Source organism: Dendrobates tinctorius, unplaced genomic scaffold (assembly GCF_039654945.1).
Source record: "Dendrobates tinctorius isolate UK_male_01 unplaced genomic scaffold, ASM3965494v1 ptg000073l, whole genome shotgun sequence".
In the NCBI taxonomy this organism is placed as follows: Eukaryota; Metazoa; Chordata; class Amphibia; order Anura; family Dendrobatidae; genus Dendrobates; species Dendrobates tinctorius.
Genome location: NW_027361741.1, coordinates 4277501 through 4291956, shown reverse-complemented (window position 1 = coordinate 4291956; position 14456 = coordinate 4277501). Strand labels below are relative to the sequence as shown.

Sequence of the window (14456 nt, the reverse complement as noted above, 5' to 3'; positions counted from 1 at the left end):
CAATCTTGTGATGGCATTTTGGGAACCGGAGTTTATTTATTTTGTTCATAATTCTTTCTCACAAAATTTGGTCTGATATGGTAGATACATAGATGATATCCTCATTATTTGGAGGGATGAGGTATCTGCCATACCAGATTTTATAAAATACATTAATTTGAATGATTATAATATACAATTTACATATAGACAAGATGGGAATAAGATTTATTTTTTGGACTTAGATCTTGAAGGACAAGTGGATCAGTTGATCATCAGTAAAACACATTGTAAACCCCTTAGTGGGAACACGATCCTACATGCCAATAGCAGTCACCCAAAGCATGCAATAAAATCCATTCCAGTAGGAGAACACATTAGACTTAGGAGGAATTGTAGTAATGAGGAGGATATGAATGAGGAATTTAAAAATTTATATAAAATAATTGAAAAAACGGAACTATCCAGATTGGTCTTTAAAGCGGGCATGTAACATAGCTTTGAACAAAAATAGGAAAGATTTGATTGAATCAGAATTAGAGTCTACACGGAAAAATAATCAAAAACCTTATGTGTGTTTGAGATACAGTCCCCAGTTCAACAAAATCAAAGATATTATTAATAAATGTTTAGCGATATTGTATGAGGATCAGACTATATTTGATATCCTGAACACAGGGGTTAATATAGTGGCTAGAAGAGCCCCTAGTATTGGTAATGCCATTTCTCCAGGTATGTTTCAATCCAGACCAAATACTAACACCTGGCTAAGCTGTAAGGGCTTCTATAAATGTGGAATGTCCCAATGTTCAACTTGTAAATATGCTCAAAACAGAAAAATTTTTAATAATTCGGATGACTCTCCAATATGTCACATTAAAGGGAAGCTGTCACCTATTTTTTCTTATATAAGATGCGGCCAACACCATCAGGGACTTATGTACAGAATTCTGGAATGCTGTAGATAAGCTCCCGATATAACCTGAAAGAGAAGAAAAACGAGTTATAATATATTCATACAGGGGCAGTCCAGGTCCGGTCCGGGTCCGATGGGTGTCGTGGTCTTGTCCGGCGCTTCCCATCTTCTAGCGATGATGTCCTCTTCTTTGTTTCCTGTCGCAGCTCCGGCGCAGGTGTACTGCTCTGCCCTGTTGAGGGCAGAGCAGAGTACTGCAGTGCGCAGGCACTGGGAAAGGTCAGAGAGGTCAGGTGCCTGCGCACTGCAGTACTCTCCTCTGCCCTGAACAGAGCAGAGCAGTGCGCCTGTTCCAAAGCCGCGATGGGAAACAAAGAAGAGGATGTCATCAATAGAAGATGGCAGGCGCCGGACCGCGACATCCAATGGACCCGGACCACCCCTGGGTGAGTATAATATAACTCGTTTTTCTTCTCTTTCAAGTTACATCGTGGGCTTATCTACAGCATTACAGAATGCTGTAGATAAGCCCCTGATGGTGGTGGCCGCATCTTATATACGAAAAAATAGGTGACAGATTCCCTTTAATGTGACATATTCCCTTTAAACAATTTATTAATTGTAATACAAATAATGTGATATATAAAATTGAATGCCCCATCTGCCATTTAAATTATGTAAGCTGTACTACGAGAAAACTGAAGACCCAAGTATCTGAACACAGTAGAGACATCGCTAATAGTAACATCAGTAATGTCTTTATGGCAGCCAAACGTTTCATAACCCAGCATGATGGCAATATGTCTTCTTTTAAAGTAATGGGGATGGAACAAATTAAAAGCCCTCGTTGCGGGGGAGATATTAAAAGACGTCTCCTCACGCGCAAGGCTTTTTGGATAGATAATTTGGGAACGAGATTCCCTACTGGCCATAATAGCAGAAACAAAATAATTTTTCATTAGTAATGGTGTTTTGTTGTTTATCATAACTGTAATACCTTGGTGTTTCATATATTTTGCATTTTAAGCTGAATGTTCACAGCATTTTCGTCACAATGTCTCACGTAATCTATTCATTGAGAGTCGCTTTTAACCTGCTTGGACCTTTTCTTTGGATCATGTGACATTGCTTCTAAATCTGATTGGTTGAAATGTAATATATATATATATATATATATATATCCTGCTGTTGAATAAGGTTTAACTGTGATTAAGATATATACACAATAGTGCAAATAGTAGAAACGTAAATATGTTTCATTATTCATGGTGTTTTGTTGTTTGTTTCAATTGTAATATTGTGTTTATGTATTTCGTATCTCATACTGAATGCTCGTAGCACTTTCGCTATAATGTCTCAGGTAATCTATTCATTGAGAGTAATTTTTGACCTGCTAGGACCTTCTCGTTTGACCATGTGACATTGTTACTGAATTTGTTTGGTTGTAATGTATTATATATACATTGTGTTGTTGAGCAATGTTTAGCTGTGATAAAGATCTACATACAGAACGAAATGCGTCGCTGAACACACTCTCCCCCTGGCACATGTCCATGTTACCTGAAGATTTTTTTTTTTGCCTTTTTCATGTTTTAAATGGATGAATAAAAAATTTTGTGATTTTAAGGATCTGTAACACTTTCCCATTTCTTCTATTGATTCTACGTTCATCAGGAGAAAGTTCCGTGCACCTGTGGATGTTGGTGAGCTGGCTTAGGCTTTGTAGCCTTTATTTTCTTTTCATGTTCTAAAATTTCCGCAATCCTAAGCCAGTTTGGAATGTGAGAAGCCAAAGGTGCGTCAACACCAATGGATCCATCCCTCTTAAAGATGGAAGGAGAAGAAGATCTGCTACCCAGCAATGAGAGTTACAGACAAGCAGTGGGGGCGCTTCTGTACATACCAACCACAACTCATCTGAAAATCACAGCCACAGTTGGAATTCTCTGCCGTCGTGTAAGCAAGCCACGCCAAAGAGACTGGAATGCAATTAAGAGAATTTTTCAATATCTTAAAGAAACTCAAAGGCTAAATCTTAAGATATCTGCATCAGGAGATCTCACTCTCAGAGGTTATGTGGATGTGGATTGGGCTGGAGATTCAAGGGATCAGAAATCAAAAGTGGTTTCTTGTTCAAGTTAGGAGAAAATTCAATTTATTGGTCCAGCAGAAAACAAGTGTCAGTTGCATTATCTTCTACAGAAGCAGAATATATGTCTGCTGCTTATGCAAGGCAAGAAGTAATTTGGTTGAAACCACTTTTGGAAGATTTCGGCAAGCCATTAGCTCAACCAACAGTTATCTATGAGGACAACCAAGGATGCAATAAACTTGTCAGCAGTGAGAAGATTAGTGCAAGGACTAAGAACATTGATGTAAAACATCACCACTTACGTGACTTAGTGGAACGTGGTGTACTCGAGTTTGTTTATTGCGAGTCTGACAAGATGATAGCGGATGGTATGGCAAAGCTATTATCAAGAGCGACGTTTGTGGACTTCAGAACTGCAATGGGACTAACAGGATAAGTAGTTGTTGAGTGGGGGTGTTGGAATATGTTTGGTGCAACAACTCCATTCCTGTCTATGTGTTTAATTGCTAAATTTGTATGCTGTTTATAAAGTTAGAACAAAAAAAAACTCCCAGTGGCTCACACAGGAAGAGCATGTGACTGTATTTCTTTTTTTTCCTGTGTCTGTGTATGAGAGAAGCAGCCTGCTGTAGATGCTGCACAGATAGAGACACACAAATGATTTATTCCTGATCTATTAAGCTTATCATATATTGTTCCTGATTGTTCCTGAATAAACAAGCTCTGTTGTCACATGCTTGGAGAGTATCCAGAATAATCCCCTGCCAGCACATTTTTAATAAAATAAAAATGTGAAATCTTGTTATTATCAAAGTGGCCACTGGGTTTTTTAGACTCTAACTTCCTGTATCATGAAACAACACATGTAGATTAGCAGCACTGAGCTTATGCAGATCCAGAGGCATACTTGGAAAAAAGGGGCCCATAGCAGAAGTCCTAATTGCCCCCCAAAATAAAAAGAAATAATATTTGTTGGGGTCATGGAAGAACATATCTCACAACCTTGCAGCCCTCACAAAGTAATTTTGCTCCTATTGAAGCCCTTTAGTATTCTTCATAATTTTCATGACCCCTATAATTAGGATGCCAATAAACGTGCATGCTAAACATAGTATGAAAACCCCACAGTGAATACCTCCACAGTATCCTCCACTTACAGTTTGCTGATCAAATAGAGCCCTACCTCCTCAATGTATGATACCCTCAGTGACCTCAATTTAGTATGATGACTCCACAGTGACTCCAACATAGTATCATGGCCCGGCACAAGCCTCCATACAACACGATGGCCCCCACACAGCCCTCTATATAGTATAAGAGCCCACCATATAGTATAATGACCCTCCACACAGTATTATGGCCCCAATATAGCCCTCCAATAGTGGCCCTCATACAACTCTCCACACAGTATGAAGGCATGAGGGACCCCACACAGCCCTCCACACTGTATAATGGCCTTCCATACAGTATAATGACCCCAACACCCTTCCACACAGTATGATAACCTCAACACAATCCACAACACTGTATAATAGCCCACACACAGTATAATGGCTCCCATTATCCCTCCAAACAGTATAATGTCTATAATGCCTACATATCCCTGAAAACATTATAATGACCCCCACATAGCCCTCCATATAGTATAATATCCCGCACAATGTCCTAAAAAATACTTGCCTCTCCCTGTTACCCTGTTGCTCTGGTCTCTGCAGCATTTGGCCTGAAGCTGTGCACTGCACGTGAGCACAATGTAGTGATGTCATCACAACCGCAGCACCGAGATGTCAGAGCTCAGATGCATAGGGAGAATGATGGAGGAGGCAGCTGACGGCTCCCTGGTCCATCATTGCTGTCAACTGTATCTGCATCTAATTAATACACAAAAATGCCCATAAATCTCATATTCCCATAACAATGTGGGTACTATATACCACAGACAGAATGAATCACACTAATTCTCACCATGTAGTAAGGCACCACTGAATGGTATATACAATAAAAATATTCTTTATTTGAAAATAATTAAAAACATATATAAACAAGGTGCTGAATGAATGAATGGGGACACACTCGCCATAGACTCACCACAAACCAATGCTGTCTAACCGCAATACAACAAATTTCACAATGTGATAACAATCACAGAGGACCACAATGCTCTATCATAAATAAATAATGAACCTAAAAAAGAGGCATGCATATAAAAAGGACCGTGCATCCACTTCTCACAACTTAAATGCTGGCCTGTGCCAATACTAAGCTGTGAATGTGTAGGGAAGGTGACCTGACGGACGGACAGACGTGTCAGAACAGAGAAAGGAAGGTTTGCACAGTTTAGACAGGTGTCAGTTACTACAGTGGGGAAACAGCTGAGTGGACGTGCAGTACCTTGGGTTGACCATTAGAGGGCAGGGAGCAGTGTGAGCAAAGGACTTGACATCAGCTTAGGGCTTAGGAAACCGTTGGTCATGGGGGCGGAGTTACAGGGAAGCGGGAATGATATAAATTTGACAGGAGGGTTCCAGAAAGTTCCAGTCCCCAGGGGGAGCTCCAGTGACAGGAGGACTATGACAGTTTGTGCACTGTGAGGAAAACCAGACCAGGGGGACTGAGGTGAAAGGAAGTCGGGGGGTGGTCCTGACAGGAAGAACCGCAGTATAGACGAGGCTCTGGGTGTAGGACACTGTTTTTGGAACGACGAAACTGACCAGTAAAGTGCTGACGGTGTACGGGCCTAAGGCGGCCACAGTGACTGAGCTGACAGGATCGTCACAGAGTGAAAAAGGGGCGTTACGTATAAATACGTCCCTGGTGTAAAGTACGGTGTGTGAAGCGACCCTGGACACGGAGGGCCATCAGAAAGATATTGCGGTGTGCTGTGAGGGCCGTCAGTCGGATGGTGGAAAATAAACTTGGACCTGTTGCACCCGAAACTTGCCTCTATCTTGTGTCTGTACGTCACTGCGCGGTATACAGAGGGACCACCCCCCAGCCTGGCCTACCGACCCTACAAATGGATTTAAAAAGATGTATGAATGTACATACCAGCGGTAGAACGGTGGTGAACCCTGGATGTCCCTCTGCCCCAACGCACGTTTCGCACAGCTTGTTTGGGAGGCTTTTTTAGGCTTATTTTGTTGGTGCCTTGTGTTTACTTCATGGTCATCATTAGTGTGATTGTATCTGCATCTAGAAAGGGGGGGTGAGTCATGGGCTACATAGTGGCTGCGTGGTCTGCCGCTCTTAGCGGTATGCCACTTCTCAAACCCTATCTTTTGTATTGAAGCATGTAAGGAGCAAGTGGAAAGGTCATTGTAAAGGGACGGAAAGCTGGGTCAGTTGTGACATCCCCTATTCTACTTGGTGGATGCTGTGTTATCAGCTGTATATGGAGGTGTTAAGTGTCATTGTAACCCTGCCTCTGATAATTAGAAAACTGCTGCAATTCTATAAGGACAGGAAGCATGAATTTAAAATAGCGCCAAGTATGAAAATTTCAAGATTACTAACTTTGTTTTATAATACAGACCGTAATATGAAAAAAAGCATTGTCAAACTTTTGTTTAAAATGACATAGCACAAAAAGCTAAGTTATACAATAAGTCACTTGCTGATGAAAAATTCTGTTTAGTTACATCAAGTGGTTATCTTGAAACATTTTTATATACATTACATTTTCTATAAGTACTTAAGATACAAAGAAGTCATGCACTTTATACAGCGGGGAAAAAAAGCATTTAGTCAGCCACCAATTGTGCAAGTTCTCCCACTTAAAAAGATGAGAGAGGCCTGTAATTGGCATCATAGGTAGTCCACAACTATGAGAGTCAAAATGAGAAAACAAATCCAGAAAATCACCTTGTCTGATTTGGCAAGATTTATTTTGAAAATTATGGTGGAAAATAAGTATTTGGTTACCTAAAAACATTCACGATTTCTATCTCTCTCAGACCTGTAACTTCCTGTAGGCTCCTCTGTCCTCCACTTGTAAGGAGGAAGACCGGGCAGCTGGTACCTTTGCGATGCCTGGTCCATAACTGTTGAGCCTGTGTCCAATGTTGCCGGGAAGAAGGAATCGGGAACCGGACAGGACACTTGACCTGGTGTGAGGGGGCGTAGTAACACCAGGCCGGGATCAGGAAGCGCGGGAAAAAGGGAGAATTGGGTGCCAGGTGCCGGATCTGCGGTGTGTTACCCATCTTTCACAGGCATGCAGCGGAACACACATAGGACAGAGACCTCTGCAGCAATCCTTTCCCACACTTTTGGCCCACAGATTAATGGAATAGGGGCTCAGCAGGCAAAACCGGAGACCCAGTTGAAGCCAGCGCTGCCTATGGTCAGAACGCAATACATAAAGTGCATATGTGTTCTGACCATAGGCAGCACTGGCTTCCCCCTCTTTATTTAACCCCTTTCCTACATTGGACATAATATTCCGTCCATGTGCCCTGGGCCCTAATTACCATGGACGGAATATTACGTCATGGCGATAAGCGGCGCCCACGTGGTGAGCGCCGCTTATCGCGGCCGGGTGTCAGCTAATTATCATAGCTGACACCCGGCACAATGTGTCAGGGGCGGGTGACCGCCCCCGACACATTAACCCCTTGTACACCGCGATCAAACACGATCGCGGTGTACCGGGGGTTAAAGGGAAGCATCGGCAGGGAGGTGGCTCCCTCCGTGCTTCCCTGAGCCCCCCACGGCAGCGCAATGTGCAGCGCTGCTGCGGGGGGCTCCTTTCCTGCAGGTCCCCGGATCCAATATGGCGGCGGGGACCTCCGGGGGCCTGCAGGAAGCTGGCTTCCTCACTGCCCGCAGAGCGCAGGCATGAGGAAGCCTGCAGCAGTGCCTGTGACAGATCGCTGATCTGTCACAGCGATCTGTGATGTGACAGATCAGCGATCTGTCACAGGACAGTTATGTCCCCCCCTGGGACATTGTAATAAGGAAAAAAAATTGCTAAATAAATTAAAAAAAAAAAAAAAAATACCCCAATAAATTCATTTTTTGGGAAAAAAAAAAAAAAAGTACACATATTTGGTATCGCCGCGTCCGTAACGACCCGCCCTATAAAACTGTCCCATTAGTTAACCCCTTAAGCGAACCCCTTAAAAAATAAAAATAAAAAACGAAGCAAAAAATAATGATTTATTATCATACCGCCGAACAAAAAGTGCAATAACGCGCGATCAAAAAGACACATGTAAATATCCATGGCACCGCTGAAAACATCATCTTGTCCCGCAAAAAATGAGACACATACAGCATCAGCAAAAAAATAAAAAAGTTATAGCTCGCAGAATAAAGCGATGCAAAAATAATTATTTTTTATATAAAATTGTTTTCATTGCATAAAAGCGCCAAAACATAAAAAAATGACATAAATGAGGTATCGCTGTAACCATACTGACCCGAAGAAGAAAACCGCTTTATCAATTTTATCGCACGCAGAACGGCGTAAACGCACCACCCAAAAGAAATTCATGAAACGCTGTTTTTTGTAAATTCTGCGTCCCAAAAAACGAAATAAAAAGCGATCAAAAAATGTCACATGCCCGAACATGGTACCAATAAAAATGTCAACTTGTCCCGCAAAAAATAAGACCTCACATGACTCAGTGGGTCAAAATATGGAAAAATTATAGCTCTCAATATGTGGTGATGCAAAAACTATTTTTACAATAAAAAGCGTCTTTTAGCGTGTGACAGCTGCCAAATATAAATACAAGCTATAAATAGTAAATCAAACCGCCCGTTATCACCCCCTTAGTTAGGGAAAAATAATAAAATTAAAAAAATGTATTTATTTCCATTTTCCCATTAGGGTTAGGGCTAGGGTTAGGGCTGAGATTAGGGTTAGGGGTATGTTGGGGTTAGGGTTGGAGTTAGGGTTGGAGTTAGAATTGGGGGTTTCCACTATTGCGCACATCAGGTGCTCTCCAAATGCAACATGGCGTCTGATCTCAATTCCAGCCAATTCTGCGTTGAAAAAGTCAAATGGTGCTCCTTCCCTTCCAAGCTCTGCCATGCACCCAAACAGTGTTTTACCCCCTCATGGGGTATCAGCCTACTCAGGACAATTTGCAAAATAACGTTTGGGGTCCTATTTCTCCTGTTGCCCTTAGGAAAATAAAAAATTGGGGGCAAAAATATCATTTTTGTGGAAAAAAAATTATTAATTATTTTCACACCCGAGCGTTATAAACTTCTGTGAAGCACTTGGGGGTTCAAAGTGCTCACCACACATCTAGATAAGTTCCGTGGGGGGTCTAGTGTCCAAAATGGGGACACTTGTGGGGAGTTTCAATAGTTTAGGTACATCAGGGGCTCTCCAAACGCACATGACACCCGCAGACCATTCCATCAAAGTCTGCATTCCAAAGCGTCACTACGGTACTTCCCTTCCGATCCCCGACGTGTGTCCATACAGTAGTTTTCTCCCACATATGGGGTGTCAGCGTACTCAGGACAAATTGGACAACAACTTTTGGGGTTCAATTTCTCCTGTTACCCTTGGGAAAATAAAAAAATTGGGGACTAATTGATCATGTTTGTGGAAAAAATATAATTTTTTTATTTTCATGCCCGGGCATTATAAACTTCTGTGAAGCCCTTGGGGGTTCAAAGTTCTCACCACACATCTAGATAAGTTCCTTGGGGGGTCTAGTTTCCAAAATGGTGTCATTTGTGGGGGGATTCCACTGTTTTGGTACATCAGGGGCTTTCCAAACGTGACATGGTGTCCGATCTCAATTCCAGCCAAAAAAGTCAAATGGCGCTGCTTTCCTTCCGAGCTCTGCCATGCGCCCAAATAGTCGTTTACACCCACACATGGGGTATCAGCGTACTCAGGACAAATTGCACAATAAATTTTAGGGTCCTGTTACCCTTGGGAAAATAAAAATTGGGGGTGAAAAGATCATTTTGTGGAAAAAATATGATTTTTTAATTGTACCGCTGTACGTTATAAACTTCTGTGAAGCCCTTGTGAGTTCAAAGTTCTCACCACATATCTAGATAAGTTCCTTGGGGGGTCTAGTTTCCAAAATGGGGTCACTTGTGGGGGGTTTCCACTGTTTAGGTACATCAGGGGCTCTCCAAACGTGACATGTCGTCCGATCTGAATTCCAGCCAATTTTGCATTGTAAAAGTCAAACGGCGCTCCTTCCCTTCTGAGCTCTGCCATGCGCCGAAACAGTGGTTCCCCCCACATATCAGGTATCAGCGTACTCAGGACAAATTGCACAATAATTTTTGCAGTCCAATTTCTCCTGTTACCCTTGGTAAAATAAAAAAAATTGAACCTGAAGTATTTTTTTTGTGAAAAAGTTAAATGTTCATTTTTTTTAAATATTCAAAAAATTCCTGTGAAGCACCTGAAGGGTTAGTAAACTCCTTGAATGTGGTTTTGAGCACCTTAAGGGGTGCAGCTTTTAGAATGGTGTCACATTTGGGTATTTTCTATCACACAGACCATTCAAAGTGACTTCAAATGTGATGTGATCCGTAAAAATAAAATGGTGTTGCAAAAATGAGAAATCGCTGGTTAACTTTCAACCCTTATAGCTTCCTAACAAAAAAAATTTTGGCTCCAAAATTGTGCTGATGTAAAGTAAACATGTGGGAAATGTTACTTATTAGGTTTTTTGTGCCATATCTCTGTGATTTAAGGGCATAAAAATTCAAATTTGGAAAATTGCGAAATTTTCTAAATTTTCGCCAAATTTCCGTTTTTTCCACAAATAAACGCAAGTTATATGAATGAAATTTTACCACTAACATGAAGTACAATATGTCACGAGAAAACAGTGTCAGAATCACCGGGATCCATGGAAGCGTTCCAGAGTTATGGCCTCATAAAAGGACAGTGGTCAGAATTGTAAAAATTGGCCCGGGAGTTAGCGTGCAAACCACCCTTGGTAGTGAAGGGGATAAAACTGGAGACTGCCCGTTGCTGCCAGAAGCTTGTTCGTGCGTGGGCGGGTAACGCCTGAAGACACTGTGCTGGCCGTTGCTGGGACTACAACCCCCACCCGACTATACGCAGCTGAGGAACACAGGAGTCACGATAAGTTCATAACAAGACTGTTGTGATGCATTACAATTTACTTTATTAACTACCTGTTGTCTCCCTGCGAAAAGTTTTCCCTATTGTTATAATTAAATTGCATTATTGTTAACCTTTGCTTTGTATTCCCTGCATTACTGCATCCTGGGGCCTGCTTATATACTCATTACCTGTAGTAATGGCACCTGTTTGAACTTGTTATCAGTGTAAAAGACACCTGTCCACAACCTCAAACAGTCACACTCCAAACTCCACTATGGTGAAGACCAAAGAGCTGTTGAAGGACACCAGAAACAAAATTGTAGCCCTGCACCAGGCTGGGAAGACTGAATCTGCAATAGGCAAGCAGCTTGGTGTGATGAAATCAACCGTGGGGGCAATAAAAAGAAAATGGAAGACATACAAGACCATAGAAAATCTCTCTCGATCTGGGGCTCCACGCAAGATCTCACCCCGTGGGGGTCAAAATGATCTCAAGAACTGTGAGCAAAAATCCCAGAACCACATGGGGGACCTATTGAATGACCTGCATAGAGCTGGGACCACCGTAAAAAAGGCTACAATCAGTAACACACTACGCCGCCAGGGAATCAGATCCTGCAGTGCCAGTCGTGTTCCCCTGCTTAAGCCAGTACATGTCGGGGCCCATCTGAAATTTGCTAGAGAGCATTTGGATTATCCGGAAGAGTATTGGGAGAATGTCATATGGTCTGATGAAACCAAAGTGGAACTGTTTTGTAGAAACAAAACTCGTCGTGTTTGGAGGAGTCAGAATACTGAGTGGCATCCAGAGAACACCATACCTACTGTGAAGCATGGGGGTGGCAACATCATGCTTTGGAGCTGTTTCTCTGCAAAGGGACCAGGTCGACTGATCCATGTACATGAAAGAATGAATGGGGCCATGTATCATGAGATTTTGAGTGCAACCTTCCTTCCATTAGTAATGGCATTGAAGATGAAATGTGGATGGGTCTTTCAGCATGGAAATGATCCCAAGCACATCGCCAGGGCAACGAAGGAGTGGCTTCATAAGAAGCATATGAAGGTCCTGGAGCGGCCTAGCCAGTTTTCAGATCTCAACCCCATAGAAAACCATTGGAGCGATTTGAAAGTCTGTGTTGCCCTGTGACAGGCCCAAAACATCACTGCTCTAGAGGAGTTCTGCATGGAGGAGTGGGCCAACATACCACCAACAGTGTGTGCCAACCTTGTGAAGACTTACAGAAAACGTTTGACCTCTGTCATTACCAACAAAGGATATATAACAAAATATTGAGATGAACTTTTGTTAATGACCAAATACTTATTTTCCACCATAATTTGAAAAATAAATCTTGCCAAATCAGACAAGGTGATTTTCTGGATTTGTTTTCTTATTTTGACTCTCATAGTTGTGGTCTACCTATAATGTCAATTACAGGCCTCTCTCATCTTTTTAAGTGGGAGAACTTGCATATTTGGTGGCTGACTAAATACTTTTTTTCCCCACTGTACACCAAACATACTGAAAAATGAACCAGTGTTTGGAGTTATAGTCAGGTAAATGCAGTTTCTATATTCTGTTCATTTATTGGTCAAGGAAACAGTGATGATGTCACTTTTAAAGTTTTTCTTTTCTTCTGCAGTTGGCAAAGAAGGGATGTAAGAAATTTGTCTGCTCTTCAGGTACCCTAATATTAACATGTCTAAATGCTTATATAATAAAATCAGTAAAATACCCGTGATATGTTCTACAATATTCTCCTTTTGAAACCAATTTTCTTCATATTTCATGTTCCTAAACAATTGATAAATATCTGTATGTTCATTGCTTCCTTTATTTCTTTTCATCCAGGTGGGAATGCTGGATTAGCAGCAGCATATGCCTGCAGTAAACTGGGGCTGCCAGCCACTATTATTGTGCCAGAGAGCACCCCTAAAAAAATCGTACATAAACTGAAAGAGCTGAATGCAGAAGTGGTGGTAACTGGAAAGGTGAGAAAACAAGTGGAAATATGGAAATATCTAGTAACGGAATAATGGGACAAAACAATTAGTGATGGTAATAGGCATGAAAAGATTTTAATATTATGAACACCACTTGTGTGTGTATATACATTGGAGAAAAGATGTATCTGATACAGTGCCGATTTTGCAGGTTTTCCCACTTACAAATAAAAAAGGAACAAAGGTTCCTGTACTAAATATTAAATAGTTTTTCTGTTGTATAAAATACTTATTTCCTTCAATAAAATGCACACCATCTATGTAAAAATCATACAATGTGATTTTCTGTGTTTTTTTAAAATTTTTTTAGATTCTGTCTCCAACAGTTGAAGTGTATGTACAATAAAAATTACAGTCCTCTCCACTCTTTGTAGATGAGAAAACTTGTAAAATCAGCAGTGTATGAAATAGTTATTTTCCCTACTGTGTGTGTATGCATATGTATATACATATGTGTATATATATATATATATTGTAGTGTGTCGCTCAGTGTACGGGTTTGGGGAACACTCACTTGGCTGCGATATTCAGGCACACAGGAACGAACTTTCATTTAAAACAGTCTATTTGGCTTATTTTCTCCATAAACCATCGAAAACATGAACAAAAGGCAAACAGTCTTACCTCAGTCATACGAATCCTCAATGTCCATAGTAGAGCTTTGGTCTCTCAGGCCTGTAGGCACACAGGCTGTGCCATGTCCAGCACGCAGGCTTTATAGCCTAAACACAGTCTCTTTCTGACCCCGGTCTGTATCACTCACGATTATCAGGGAAGCTGCCGAACTGGGATCACTGTCCCGGACAACACCTTGCTCACCAGGCCGCCTAACAGTTCCAGATCCTCAGCCGGGCGGCAGCTTCCCCATGCAGAGCCGTCACTGACTCTGCCAGTCCACGGTCTCACCCCGTGCTCTTCAGGAAGTCCGTCCCCTCCTGGGACTTTCCAACACATAGACCTTTCAAGACCTTAGCACTCAGACCACTCAGGCCCATACACTCTGGATGTATCTCACAGACCTCCTCCCTCTGGCTCAGGCTAGCCAGCACTCTTCCTATGTGCCAAACACACTTCCATTACATAGCTCTAACCACACTCAGGTACCTATCACATGGCTAGTCAGGTGATCGTGACATCATCGCAGGTCCTCAAACACACAACCACACACAGGTACCGATTACATGGCTTGTCATGTGATTGTGATATCACTGCAGGTCCTCAAACACACAACCACACATAGGTTTCATCTTGGGTGTTCAGACACCCCCTCCCTTGGGTGGGTATATAGGTGAATGGACCCACCCATCTCTCCAAGTCACCTGGAAGCCTCCAAATGTATAGCAAAAAAACCTCAGCAGTAAATCTGCTGAGCAAAACACACCCATGCTTCTATCACAGGTCAG

General features: G+C 41.9%; 1 protein-coding gene across 3 annotated transcripts in view; it reads left to right on the top strand.

Annotated features, from left to right (window-relative positions):
• SDSL (serine dehydratase like) overlaps positions 1-14456 on the top strand; it is a 149507-nt gene that overhangs the window by 100402 nt on the left and 34649 nt on the right. For all 3 annotated transcript variants that reach the window (XM_073582571.1, XM_073582572.1, XM_073582570.1), the window contains exons 4-5: positions 12693-12732; positions 12902-13041. In XM_073582571.1, coding sequence (XP_073438672.1) covers positions 12693-12732; positions 12902-13041 — 180 coding nt within the window. The remainder of the gene's footprint in view (positions 1-12692; positions 12733-12901; positions 13042-14456) is intronic.